The following is a 14,732-nucleotide window of genomic DNA, read 5'->3' as shown; positions in this document are numbered from 1 at the left end:
AAAACTGTAAAGTATTGTTTTATACAATATATTCTATGCAGCAAGGAGATGTTTCAGAGATTTCTTTTAAAGTTTGTACCTCTAATTTTAAGATACCTTGCTTGACATTTTGCAAAAATAACCCTTTAATTTAGATTTACCTTTGCCTGGGAATTTTTTTAAAATTTATTCATTGTATTTGTTTTGTTTCTTCAGTGGTGGAAAAATATCAGATCCTGATGACTTTAAGCAGTACCTTTATTTTGCTGATTCATCCCATTTCCTGTAAAACACAGTAGAAATGTTTTTGTGCTTCAGGTCTTCATAAATAACCAATGATGTCCTGATACAAATGCTAGTGTTAAAGAGGAAAGGCAAGTGGTGACATTTTTGGGACGTTGTTGTAAAGTCTGAAGGAAACTGAAACATATTACAGATACCTCACAGCAAGTTGTGATCTTAATATAGTAGTGACTGGAAGTTCCCATTTCAATGAGAGAAAAGCAGCGGCTTCACAAAGCTTGCTGCTCTATTTATAACCCATTCTTTAATTAAGAGCCTCGAGTGCACCTCCTCAGAGAAAAGTAGTAGGAAAAAAAAAAGTTGGTTCGTCAGTTCTTTTGATATGCCAAACATTTTAGTGACTTTTAGCGCACTCCTTTGGTTTTACAGATTGTGATCAAACTTGTTGTTTCGTTTAATTTAATCAGCAGACAAAACCAACCAATCCAGCTATAATATTAAGCCTACTCGGCTCTCACTTCAACAGTTATATATAAAAATTGGTCTGCTGAAATTTTCAATAGATTCTTGTAGAGATGGACCGATCCGATATTACGTATCGGTATCGGTCCGATACTGACCTAAATGACTGGATTGGATATCGGAGAAAAATAAAAAATGTAATCCGATCCATTAAATATCACGAAAGCACCTCACAAAACTTGCAACACGCCGTAACTCACCGCAGAACGTTAGCAGTTGGAGCAGTGTGCATCACGTGATAGAGCAGCTGTGGAATGCGGGACCTGTCGGTGGTCTGGATAGCATGTGGAGCTTCGCTAGCAACCTGGCATTTCATCTCCGCTAGCATTTCATCTCCGACAAAGTTATCCCCGAGAGAAGTAAAGCAAGCGTGTAAGTCCATCTCTGAATGTTTGTAAAGCATTCCCACGCTAAGCTTAACGAGCGACTGCCTCTCGCTCTCCGGCTGGTACTTCAATCGTGAAACTGCTTAAATGATCAGCTTTTCTGTCGCGAGTCCGTCTTTGTTTTTGGCCCACTTCGCACCAGAAAGAGCAAACCAGCGGCTGAACAACAGCAGCACGTTTAAGCTTGATAAGCTGTTGTTAGAATTTATTTAATATTACTTTCTACACCAGGATCTTTTTCTACGTAGCTGACGGCTGGTAACTGTGCAATAGGAACCCTATTAGTTAGGTTGCTTAATATTTACGCTAAGTACTCTTTAAAATACCAGAATAGGGATGATGGTGTAGGTTTAAGTTTATTAGATTGATCAGTATTGCTGAACTATGAAATTTTTTTTTTTGCATACAGGTATAACAGAATAGCTTTAGTGTAGTTGTTGTTTTAAACTTGAGTATGAACTTGCAGACTTGCAAAATGCAGCAAGATATTTTTAAAAAACAGTTTTGTTGATTAAAAAACACTATATCGGATTCATATCGGTATCGGCAGATATCCAAATTTATGATATCGGTATCGGTATCAGACATAAAAAAGTGGTATCGTGCCATCTCTAGATTCTTGTCCATTCTTGACTCTTGACCTTTTTTACCATGATTTCTGTAGAGTATTGCCCAAGAAATGTAAATCTTGATGTTAGCTGGCCTGATGTTATCAGTCTCTTTGGCTTCACCATTCTCCTTTCAGACACTGCAGGCTGGTCTCTGCTGGTAATTTATTCATTAACTTAACTTTTGTTTGCTTAGTAACTAAATCATATTGAAGCTTTCTGATTAGAGGCTCCAGTCTGTTTGAGGCATTAGTTTGAATCCTTTGTTTGCACTTTTTTTTTTTTTTACTTTTAGTAAAAATATTTGAAATACTACTTAAATACTTCCATGTGGATCCTTGGACAGTAGACTCTGTGCAGTGTAGTAGCGATAAATAGCTTGTGGAGCTGAAACAGTAGCCGAAGTAGTCAGTTGTGCTTTCAGGTAATTTCTTGTGTGAGCGTATTCATAACCTACCTTGAATTCTAGCCTGAATCCCATTGCTGCCATGGTAACACCTGAGGTTTCTCAGACGTGTGTCTGTTTGTGCTGCCCTGCCATCAGATGTAACGGAGCTAATTCATGCATGTTCAGGCACAATAAGGCCCTGATATTACTCAGCACAGGAGAGGTCACCTTTTTTTGATAAACTGTTTTTGTTTATCAGTATTGTTCAAACCTTTGCTTCTGTGCTGGGTTGTGTTTCAATATTCTCTTAGTTTCTCTTGCAAATACAGATGCCAGAAACTGAGATGTCCTGTACAATTTTTAAAAAGCACCTTTTGTGATGTGAGTTTTGAAGCTTTCTTTAAGGCACATAGAAAGTGGCATAACCATGAGGGCAGACCCTTTCAGTGGGCTTATGCACGCTCACATGCTACAAAAACTCACTCAGCCACACAATTAGACACATGGAGAGACAGAGAGAGTTCGAATGCACTTAATGGGTTTTCGATCTTCTGCAATAGGTCCACAAAAAATGAGGCTACAGGAGCAGGACATTCATTCATTCATTCTCAGTTGCTTTCATGCGTTTTGTATTTTCTGTAAATGTTTCTATTTCCTCACGGGCACCTCTCCCTTTCTGTCTCTCTCTCTGACTGACTATTACTCCACACACACTCACAAAAACTGAGACAAATCTATTTTTTAAAAGTTCAGTTTTTGTTTGCTTTGATTTTTCCTTCGAGTGTCAAATATACAGATCAGCTGGTTGCTTGAACTGAAACGATAAGTGAATTAACTGCACAACATTCTGCAACTATTTAAATCATCGATGGACCATTTTTAAAATTGTTCCAGTAAAAAACGACAAGGTCCCTCTGATTTCAACATCTCAAACAGCTTTATTTTCTTGCTTTGTTTCATCAGGAGATGCAATCATTAAGTTCTGCGGTGCCAGCTTGTGAACCATAACCTGATTTAAATGTGACACATCTTCCCTATCAGGGCATGTCTTTGGGCAGTGCTGCAAGCCTACAGCTCCTATTTTAAACCCTTCCCTGCACGCCCTGTTCTGACCACTTCAACTTTTCTTTCAACAGTGCATGTTGGATCTCCTCCACCATGTCAAAATGCTGACCCTTAGCTTATATATAATTATGTGAAAGATGAAAAAGTTGCAGCTAGTTGCAGATTGAAGACTGGAAGCAACCAGTTCAGGTTGATTCCACCAGATACTCTATTGGACGCTTCAGGTTTTAGAGTAGAGCTTCGCACTGAAGTTCTCATCCCGGATTTCATTCTGAATTAGTGCAAGCCCCAGCAAATATCTTAAGAAATAACTATCATTCTAATCCGATGCACTGCCTTCATGTGGGGAACTTTCACTCCAAACTGTTCCTTGCACTGGTGGAGCCTATTCAGCTTGTCATGGGGCAAGAGTTTGAGGAGACCATGAACAGGTTGCTAATCTGCCACAGGGGGTAACACAGAGAGACTGACAAATCAGAATTTAACATGCACATCTTTGGACTGTTGGAGGAAACGTGAGCACTCAGAGTCACAGGGACAACATGCAAACTCCGCAGAGAAAGGCCCCAGCCAGTGGAATCAAACCCAGGACCTTTTTCTGTGCAAACCACTGAACCACATAATGCACCGCCCATTTAATTCCAGAGCTGCAGAAGGAGCAGACTTGAAGGGGAGATTGGCTAAATTTAAACCAGACATGGTTTCTGGTTTTAATGGTTGGAGTAACTGGACTTTCTGATTGCACCCCAAGTTATATCCTGGTGTTGGACTGTTGGACTGACTCTGGGAGATTGTAATGGCAGTTTTCCCACTATTTCTTGACATATGACTGACTGAAGAGTTCATAAAAAAATATTTGGCAGGCTAAGCCCTGCACTTGTCTACAATGTCTCTCTTTTGCAAGCAAGAACATGAGAAAGCTTATTCTCCTCCGACTAACGTTCAGCCTTACAGGGACTCTCTTCTTAGACAGGTGTGGTCCTCCTGTTGGAAGCGCAGTTTCCAGGCAGCATCTCTGTGTTGTTGTGAGCAGCTGCAGCTGTTAAATGATCCACAGCCATGTCTATCTTACTGTTTTTGAGAGGCGAGGTTAAAGCGTAGAGCATGAACTCTGAGCCCACTGACACTGGTTTCGGCAAACCTGCCATGGTGGTGACTTTAGATTCAGCGGAGATGGACGGCTCCCGGTCACGGCTGAGTGATGCTCGGAAGGAGTGCGGGTCCCCTGCGCTGTGGTTGCTCCTGTAACTGTACCGGCGGCTGCGGTTCTGATAGTAACGGTTGCGGTAATACGATGAGCTTCGAGAGATGGGCGGCTTCATGAGCGAAGGCCGGCCCTTAGTGCGCAACTGTCTGTGTTTTTCTATGAACACATGCACTGCCAGGACGCCCACCATCTCAGCCAGCACAAAGGACAGAGCTCCGAAATAAAAGGACCAGCCGTAGGAGTAGCTCTTCTTGTTGTCGCTCTGGCTGGGGTCACCTGAGTTGGCTGATATGTACACAATGATGCCAATGATGTTACTGAGACCTGCAGTAGTGTTCATAGAGATGAAGAGGGTCAGTCAGATGTTTATTTGTGGAGGAATTTTTGCAGTTGACTGACACGCTACAATCTATGGAGGACTAAAAGCGCAAAAATGTAAATTTAATTAGTTAAATTAAAAAAATTAAAGACACCAGTTAAATGCACCAGAAATAACAATAATGGTTAAAAAATGCTGAATGAATACAATAATTAATTAAATATGATACCAATTCTTGTTTCTATTTGATTTTCTTATTGTTTTTGTATTTTTGTTACCTTTAAATGAATTTCCATTTATTTCCATTATTTTTATTTTATTGTGTTTTTAAAAAAAAAAAATGTTTTATTTCCTTTTGCTGTTAATATTACTTTTGATGAATTTAATGATAGAGAATTATTGAGTCGTTCAATCATTATTTATTTTTGGCCCTTTTGATCCTCCATACAACAAGAAAGTACAACCATTAAAACACCTGAAGAAAATACCAGAAAGACTAACATAGAAAAACATAATTAATAACAGTATAAAAAAAAAAAGGGGGGGGGGTATACATAAAATCTAACATCACTGACAAAAAGCTTTTAAATGTGTTTCAGAATTAATAAGGGACTGAATGAAGAGCCACAATAATAATCATGCTGCTGAAACAACTCTGTGTGTCTGACCTGCAGAGACAAAGAGTATACCCGCAGTGAGAATGACATTATAGCGTGACTTGTAGAACTCGCTGGCAGCTACGCAGACACCCCCAAGAAATAATAACCCCACACTGAGGATGGGGAAGAGGCTGGAGGCTCGTACCGCTCCTGTGCAGAGGACAGGAGAACGAGGGTATTAAGACACCACGCAAATACCTCACACTGTCATCACAGCTGTTAAAAGTTCATGCAATTATTTGAGACCCACGCAGTAAGTATTCAGCAGCGTCCTGCTCGTAGTCTGCATCGTCAGGAAAGTGATCGATGTCCTTGCAAACACCCCGAAATGTCCCTGAAAACAGAAAATCAGACAATTACATCATTTTGTAACAAAAGTTGCTCAGCTTTGTCATTTTCCCCTGTCTCCCTCTTCTTCTGTACTTGATGCAAATGTAAAATATGCACAGGTATCTTCTCAGGTCGGTTTTTACTCAACCTGTCCACCTTCTAACCGTTTAACATGAATCAGTGCCCTCTTGTGGCCCTTTACTGTGTTTATATTGTGCTTGTGAGTTATGAGCATGCCCAAAGAGTCACTTTATGGCTTCACTTGTTCAGCCTATCAGATTTTAAACCTGGAAGACACAGTGTTGCAGTGGCTGTCCACACTCACTCATGTCATGTGATCACTTTTAGTTTTAGCTTGTCTCAAGTGAAAAGACAAATATTCCACTATCGCTCAACGCTACTGTATATGGCACAGACAGATAATAACCCTCGTAAGCCGTGAAGGCTCTGATGCATTATAATGATGCCTGGAAATACAAACATCAGCCTTTGTAACCTTTGGCCGCGAGATGCCTTTTAGTATTTGCGCACACAGGATCGTATTGACAAATGTGTCCCTGTGAGCCCGCCCTGATTGACCAGTATCGATGATGTGGCTCGGTCCCCATGGTTACCAAAACAAAACTCATTCATTAACAACAGATAAGCTGCGGCGAATAGGGCTGAGAAAAAAAAGATGTGAGGTGTAAGGTTATTCAAATTATTGTCACATTAGAAACAAGAGATCAGATCATCTGTCTCCATCTGGCTCAACAACAAATTTGTCTCTGAGCGCTTTTTTCGTGCATCACGATTATCTTCATCTATCTGCCTGTTTATGGCTTTTTTTTGCAATGCAGGCGAACTGACCAACACGCAGTCACACCAGACTGTTAAAGCACTGATGACCTCTGCATGCTCTGTTTCTTCTCCATTAATCCTTTTTTAGGTTGGCTTGGTTTTACAGGCGGCAGGGGCAGCAGCAGAGGGAGGGGATGCAAGGGAAGTGAGGAGGAAATCGAAAAGCCAAGCATTTTCTCTTCATTCAGAAACTTAGCAAAGCAAAACAGAACCAAGGATATAGGATGAGAGAAGTATTGGTAGGGCTATTAAAGAGAAATGAATAATTAAAAATGTCATTTCTATCCATCATATAGCCAGGACTAAACCTTCTCTATAGTCTTCTTTAAGATGTGTCCTCATGACTGCAGCAAACAATCAAAATCTAATCACAGAGGCATCAAAGTGCAAATATGAGATGTCTGTAACAACAAGCCTTTTTCCTCTGAATGATTTCTGTGTTTAAGAGTTTAATGAAGCTATAAAAAAGGAGAGATGGCCTCAGGTGTATTTTAAATGGCGTTTGTCTGCAAAGAGTCTTTAATGAAATCTTGGTGAAGTCTAGTCAAGATCAAATATTTAAAAAAGCCTGAAACAATATTTGTTATCAAGTATGAGGAAATCTAACATTTTTACTTTATTATTTACCAACTAGCTACAAATTAAAATGTATGCACCAAACATTTGGTATATGTATAGTGGTATCATCTGCACAGTGCAAGTAAAAAATAGTTTTTACATATTAGTCACATATTTATAGTTACAATCACTATAACAGGGTATTTTTTATGTCGGATTTCTACTTTTCGTGATACAGAATATAAATACTCCACTGAACTGTTGAGTGCAGAACATTTTCAGGTCTGTAATACTATTACTATGTTGTAATACTTTGTAATACTATTACTATGTTGTAATACTTTGTAATATTATTACTATGTTGTAATACTTTGTAATACTATTACTATGTTGTAATACTTTGTAATACTATTACTATGTAGCTGCTGTTGTATGATTTATCGATGTAGCAATTATCACCCGATAGAGAAACATGATGCACAGCTTTGTTTATATAATCAGCCAGTTAGAGACCTGCTTGTAAGAACCGACAGTGTTATTGCTATTTAATATTGAGTTGCCCATTTATATCCTATTTAATTTATTAGATTAACAAGTCATAGTCACATAAACACACCATAGTGCATATTTACTATGTTTAGATTGACCATTTTTGTTGTGTTTCACTCTGGGCTGTTTTATAAGCTTCTAATGTGAAACCACATGCAGGTGTAGTGTGACTCCCACCCTCCGTGCAGCAGGTCCTCCACAGACCGGAGTGGGTCAGGACCTCTTCGTTCTTGCGGACCGTCTCGTTGTCGCTCAGGGTCTTAGAGCGGCACACCCCTCGGGAGTACAGCCAATAGTCCGTTCCCACGGCGATGGTCATGAGGCTGAAGGCACAGAAAGCCCCTGCTGTGGTCAGAAGCATCAGCACACCCCGGTTAAACACCCTCATGTCTCCTCCTCCCTCTGAGGACCGAGTCTGGCAGAGTTTAGAGGTTGTTCAAAACTTTCCCTCTGTGTCTGATCTTTGAGTTGATCCAGGAAGGAAACTCCGAGCACATCTTCTGCCGCCCCATTTTCCTCTAAACTATAAAACTTTGTTCACAAAGATGTTTCCATGTTAAAGGCACAGAAGCTTGATGTCATCTTGTTGGCTGTGCAGAACAAGTAAAGAAACGGCGCTGAAAGTTGGAGGAAATGATAGAGGAAAGTAGTCTGGAGAAAATGGCATCAGCGGCATGTTTCTCGACTCGTTCTAGTTTGTTGTAGCCCAACTCTGCACGGGCTCAGTCTGCAGAATGACCCCGCCTGTCTGATTGTATGTGTGTGTGCGTTTGTCCGTGTGTGTGTGTGTGTCCCTGTCACTAAGAATAGCACAGGCCTCATGCAAACCAGTTCATAGTCCACCAGGTCAGCACCATGGAGAGCAGCAAGAGAGCAGAAAGTAGTGCGCATTATTTTCTGGCAAAGACACAATAAAACCTTTAGCTCAGCCTAAAAACACTTCAATATAGAACTGCAAAAAGGCAACTTTACATTTTAAATTCAGTCTTAAAGTGGAGATAAGTGCCCGTGAACACTACAGCAGAGCTTCTTTGGTCTCTCTCCTCTTTAGCCTGTAGGATGCAACATCCATGTTTTTGAAAAAATACAAAAATTAGCAAATTTTGATTAATCTGACCAGAGAACGGTTTTCCATTTTGCCTCAGTGCATTTTAAGTGAGTATCGGTTCAGAAAAGATGGAGACGTTTCTGGATCATGCTCACATGTGGCTTCTTCTTTGTATGATTGAGCTTTAAGCAGCATTACTGGATTATAAAATGAACTGTGTTCACAGAAGTCGCTTTCAGGAAGTGTTCCTGAGCCCATGCAGTGATTTTAATGTCATTCCTGTTTTGATTTCAGTGCTGCTTGAGGGCTCAAAGATCACAGGCATCCAATATCGATTTTCTGCCTTGTCTCCTGCACACAGCAAGATTTCCTCCAGATTCTCGGACTCTTTTGATGATATTATGAAATATAGATGATGAAATAAGTCTAAGTCTTCACAACCGTTCACTGAGGAACGTTCTGAAACTCTTTGCAGATTGAACCTCTACCCATCTTTAGATCTGAGAAACTCTTCCTCTCTACCATTTCCTTTTTATACCCAATAGTCTTACTGACCTGTTTCCAGTTAACCCAATTAACTGCAAAATATTTCCTTTTAGAACCACTTACTTTTCCTTCCCCAACTCCTCTGAGACATGTTGTTGCAATCAAAATTTTAACAGCAAATTTTCTCAATTCAAACATTTGATGTGTTTTCCATTTTATATTGTGACTAAAATATGAGATTTACGCAATGACAGGAGTCACCGCCTCCTTTCAAATTTAGGATCTAAATTCATCTCTTATATAAAGTCTTGGTCATTGTTACAGTCATGGTAAAAAGAAGAGCACAAACTGTCAGTTTTTAGATTTTACATATGAGGATATGAGAATGCACTTGATTAAACGATCATCAACAAGTGCGAACACTTCTACCAAAGCAGACGTTTGGCAGTCTGCTGCTCTGGAGCATCAGCAATGATGTTAGGGAAGCATCTGTGGCTGTCTATCAATCTGGGAAGGGTCATAAGGAAGAGGTCAGCAAAGAAAAAGTTGGATAATTAGGGAGATGAAGAAGGAGTTCTGGGAGGCTAGGTGTACAGCAAAGAGAGAGGTGACAAAGGAAAAGGCTTGTAGTGAGTTGTGAGGCTGGACACTAAGAAAGGGAGAGGCAGAGGAAGGATGTGATAGAGATGGAAATGTACTAAGAAGTGAAGAGAGTGTGTTGAGAAGGTGGAAGGTGTGCGTTGAGGGTTTCATGAATAAAGTAAAAGAGGAGGATAAATGTAGGATAGCGAAAAGTGCAGACAGAATGGGGAGTGTCAGGGGTGTATCCTGACAGAAGGATAAAGAGTAAAAGGGAAGTTCAGGTTGAGCTGTTTGGAGACAAAGTTAAAGAGGGAAGTTTGGACCTGTGAAGAGGAGGGATGGTCGATGTTTAAGAATCAGAGGAGGGTCATGATGTAATGAAGGAGGACGGGCAGCGTATTGGTGTGACAGAGGACCCCTAAAGGGAACAACTGAAAGATGAAGCAGCCACATTTGGTGAAAACCAATCAGCACAAACATCTCATATCACCCGTCAAGCACGGTGGTGGAGGAGTGAGCATTTGGGCTTGTTTTGCAGCATCAGGACTCAGGCGCCTTTCTAGTTATTGAATCAACCATGAAGTCCTCTGCGTACTAAAGTATTCTAGACTCAAATGCGAGGCCATCTCTCTGATAGCTAAAGCTCGACTGAAATCAAGATCTGCAACAGGACAATGATCCAATGAAAAGGAAAAAGTATACTTTCTCTGTGCCATGACTGTATGTATGCTGTATGTATAACCAATAATGCATAATCAGGTAGAAAAAAAAAACATTTTGAAAACACTTTTAAATAGACAGACAGAACTCTCATGGGGCTTTTTCTTTGGCCAGGTTTACTCATTACATGTCCTTTAATATTAATATTGTCATCAGTATTCACTCCACAAGCATATCATACAAGTGATTAAAAGAATAAATGAGGATGTGACTATTTAAGGCTTTGCAAAGTGAGTGGCCATGTGTGTGAAGAAGCAAAAGCAATCAACCCCAACCAACGAGCTTCCTCGCTGTAAAATGTTTTGTTATGATCAATCACCGTTTCAGCTTCTCGACTAAACCGCACATTATTATATATATGTCATTGGTGAACTTGCACAGCAGGCCTTTGAACACAGTGTTTCTGTTGAGAAGTTAAATGTGCACATTTAATAAGCGTTAATAATAGTTTCCAAGGAGCTGTAAGCAGAATCGGGCTGTAATCCTCTGCAGATTCATCCGTCCAAGCGACTTATTTCATGTTCTCACAGAGCCATTTGATACTTATTATCACTACAACTTTAGAACTGCTCATTATAGCTGCTTTAATTTCAAGAATACAATACAGATTTAAAAATCTGTATCGCTTTCAAGAACAATCCCTCCTCTCCATCGCAGACATAATATACATCTCGGTAAGAAATGAAGCACGATCACAAGATTGTCTTTGATAAAAAGGAGAAAAACACAAGAGAGCCAGAGTTTCTGGAATGTTTTATGATAATTCATTTTAATGCATCTTTCTGCAGGTGTCTCTCACGCGCAGGTAAAGACAGCGCATGCAACACATGTACACTGTCCATTTACACAATCCCTTGGTTGCTTAATAAAAGTTGCCCACTTCCTCCTCCTCCTGCCTTTTTGCATAGTTAACACTTTACTCCCCCATCTTTTGCCCTCCCTCTGTCTTTCTCGTCTTATCACATTTCCTTAAAATGATATGAACGTTAACCAGGGGGGAGGGGGGGACGGAGATCAAAAGAAGATTTAAGAGAAGGAGGAGGAGGAGGGGAAAGAGAGAACGGGGGGGGATAGTAGAGAAGTGCACGATAACATGAAAAACACTTCTAGCTCTACATCCCATTCCTATTCACACATACACACAAACACAGGTCATACGGCACCGTTACATCGATACGCTCATTTACAGACAGCCAGACAGTCTTTGCTCCGTGCTTTGTAAAGCAAACTGTGTAGCCACGCATATTCAAAACACTATTAAGAGATACAGCATTCAGAGTGGGAACTAAAACTTTGATTTTGGATATTTCAGAACTGACTCTGGACACCTGACGAGGTCCCCCCTCGTTGTCCGAGAGGTTGAAAGCAAGTCTTTAAACTACTGGACCAACAAACATGGCATGCATAGAGGAGCGGCACCACAAAGACTGTATAGGCCTACAGCACTAACCCACCGCATACGTACACAGTGCCATAGAGAAAGAGATTAAGCTAGAGAAAGATGTCTTTAAATATCTCTGCCGAAACAGGCATTTGGGGTGGGGGGTCTTTTTTTTTCCTTTTTTAATTTTTCTTTTTGCATCAATTTGGAAGACGAAACGTGCTTAAGACTAAGTTCAGGACTAACTTAGACATGAGGTTATAAATCAGAGCTTTTTGAATTCAAAACCAACCTTCCTCCAAACCGCAGCCTGCACAGACACACGTGTGTGTGAGTGAGCATGTACATATTGATCATTGCAGGCTCATGATGCAACTTCCACAGGCTGAAGAGAAGAAAATCAAGTAAACAGACACTCTTGTTGGTGATCAATAGAGCACATACACACTATTAGCACATTCACTGTGACTCTTGATCACCGCTCTTCGTACTGACCGGCTCACTGTGAGGTACTGGGAATGCTAACCACCTGGAGTTTTCTGGAAACTGGCCACCAGCGGGCTTTGTTTCACACTGCTGTCTGTGTGTTTGTGGAGCTAATGTGACGGTTTATGATTGCCCAGTTTAGATGCTGGTGTGGGTCGAGACTGAAGACGGCGCGGCTCTGAGTCCTGATCTGATGCTGGATGGGTCTTTAATGAAATGTGGCTGGGCTGTACAAGCTGGAGTAAAGTCCGGCCTCTAACCAGCCGGAAGTCATCAGACTTGTATGATGAATTCTGGGTTGGTGTAGGAGAAGCCTTGAAACTCGTTCTGGTCAAGGTTCATGATGAAGAGCTTGTCTGTTGGCGTCAGCTCCACCACCATCTTTGTAAACTCCTTGTCGAAGTTGCAGACGTCTCTGCGTGTTTTCTGACACACACACGCACAAAAAAATAAATAAATAAAAACAGAAAGAAGGAAGAAAGAGAATAAAGTTAGAGCGTATTTGTAAAAGAGGTTGTTTTTTTTTAAAAAAAAAGGCGGTTCAGACAGAGGGTTGACAACAAGGAATTAGAACATCTATGTTAGAAAAAGCACAAAGATGAAGCGTAGAGGAGGAGGCAAATACTTGTGACACAAGCAAAGACACAGTTTGATCATTGCCAGAGGTGGGACAAAGTCAGTGTCTGGTGCCTGAAGTCTAGAAAGTCAAATTCAACGTGCAAAATCATGTGATGAATTCAAAATCAGTCCATAAAATACTAAAATATCCTGAAAACCTCCTTCAATGAGCTGCGGTCTGGTGTTTTTGGCTTAAAGTTTATAGGCCTCAGCTCCACTTGCTACTCTTTTTCTGCAGTGTAAATGACCAATGATGGACTGATTATACATGTCCACAGTCATGACACTTTAACTGATTGATGCTGAATCATCCAGGTAAGTAAATCCTAAAGATTGATTCTGGTCATCTGGATGAGGATGTACACATCCTGGACAGGGAGGAACGCTGGTTTGAGCGCAGAGTCAAGAAAGCCATTTACATGGAAAGGGAAAGGGGGGGGGGGGGGGGCCCTAAGGGTATATCTTTTGCCATCTTAAAATGCTGAGATTGCAGCCATTCCACTCGCCTCTGTCAGTGGGCCCCAGGGTGGCTTGCCATCACCAGTGTGTGAATGGGTGGATGACTGAATGTGTAGAGCGCTTTGGGGTCCTTAGGGACTAGTAAAGCGCTATACAAATACAGGCCATTTACCATTCCCCAACTCTCTGTAAATGGTACTCATGGTCTTTGATCAATGGTCATGACAATTTGTGCATTAATGATCAAGGAATTGACCTCACAGCCCGTTGTTCATTTATTGGGCTGGTTTCAGTTATTGTGCAAATGTACTGTTTATAAGGTTGGGGAAACCTGCAGTCAGCTGAGACTGAAGAAGTCACCTGGATGAGTGACTCCTGCTGAAAACGCTGCGTCCAGATGAACTGAATCAACCTTTTGGGATTTAACTGATTCAGTTTTTCATGCTTTCAAGTTTGATGTCAGCAGCTTGTAAGAGCAAAGCTTTTAAATCCAAACTGATGATCTGAAGTCTGCAAAAACGCTTCGTAGAGCTGAGGGCAAATGAAGACTCTTGACCCCTTGAGTTTGTCTTAATAGGGAAACTCTGTGAAATGGTCATAATGTGATTATATTGATCAGGTCAACTTTAGTCTTTGGGTTGAGGTGATATAAAGTCATTTCAGGTCAAAGGACTTAAAGTTACAACAATAATCTAACATTCATATGAACACTCAAACTGATTTGGTATCCTGATATCCTCACTTTTTCTTACTGGTCTTTTAAGGTTTCCTGTCATCATCTGTTTCAGTGTCCATATGAGCATCTGGCTATTTTTTTTATGAATCAGTCGTGTGGGCTGCGTGTGCGTTTTGATGTCAGAGTCCAGTGTAGTCCACACCTCTGATCACTAGTAAAAGGTGGCACCACCAAAACTGTTAGACTGAGCACAACAGATCAGATTCCAAATAGACTGAGAAAGCAAGTGGATAACAAACAAAACACACCCTGCGGACGAACCCAGAAACACAGTCAAAGAGACCACCCTGAACAACTTCACCAGCACAGATGCAGAAAGACCCAAGACAAACTTCCAGAGCCAGAGAGAGACAGAGGAAATGTTCCAGTACAGAGCAGACGAGGATCGATAAAAGAGACCTGCTGAGGACCAAACCACAACCGAAAGGATTTCACACAGGGAGGTGAAGCAGTGAGCCCAAGACACACGAGTCACACACACACACACACACACACACACACACACACACACACACACACACACACACACACACACACACACACACACACACACACACACACAC

At 41.0% G+C, this 14,732-nt stretch overlaps 1 protein-coding gene across 1 annotated transcript; it reads right to left on the bottom strand.

The window, feature by feature from the left end:
- Positions 1-2,902: 2,902 nt before the first annotated feature.
- On the bottom strand, positions 2,903-9,642 carry LOC102310146 (voltage-dependent calcium channel gamma-3 subunit). The gene is made up of 4 exons (XM_005929273.3): positions 7,831-9,642; positions 5,627-5,710; positions 5,386-5,526; positions 2,903-4,722 (listed from the first exon to the last, which is right to left on the bottom strand). Exons 1-4 carry the CDS (start codon positions 8,039-8,041, stop codon positions 4,157-4,159), a joined length of 1,002 nt encoding a protein of 333 aa, XP_005929335.1. The 5' UTR covers positions 8,042-9,642; the 3' UTR covers positions 2,903-4,156.
- Between the last annotated feature and the right edge of the window lie 5,090 nt (positions 9,643-14,732).

The sequence above is a fragment of the Haplochromis burtoni genome, unplaced genomic scaffold (genome assembly GCF_018398535.1).
Source record: "Haplochromis burtoni strain Fernald_Lab_line unplaced genomic scaffold, NCSU_Asbu1 Contig_122, whole genome shotgun sequence".
In the NCBI taxonomy this organism is placed as follows: Eukaryota; Metazoa; Chordata; class Actinopteri; order Cichliformes; family Cichlidae; genus Haplochromis; species Haplochromis burtoni.
This window is presented reverse-complemented; position numbering and strand designations above follow the sequence as displayed.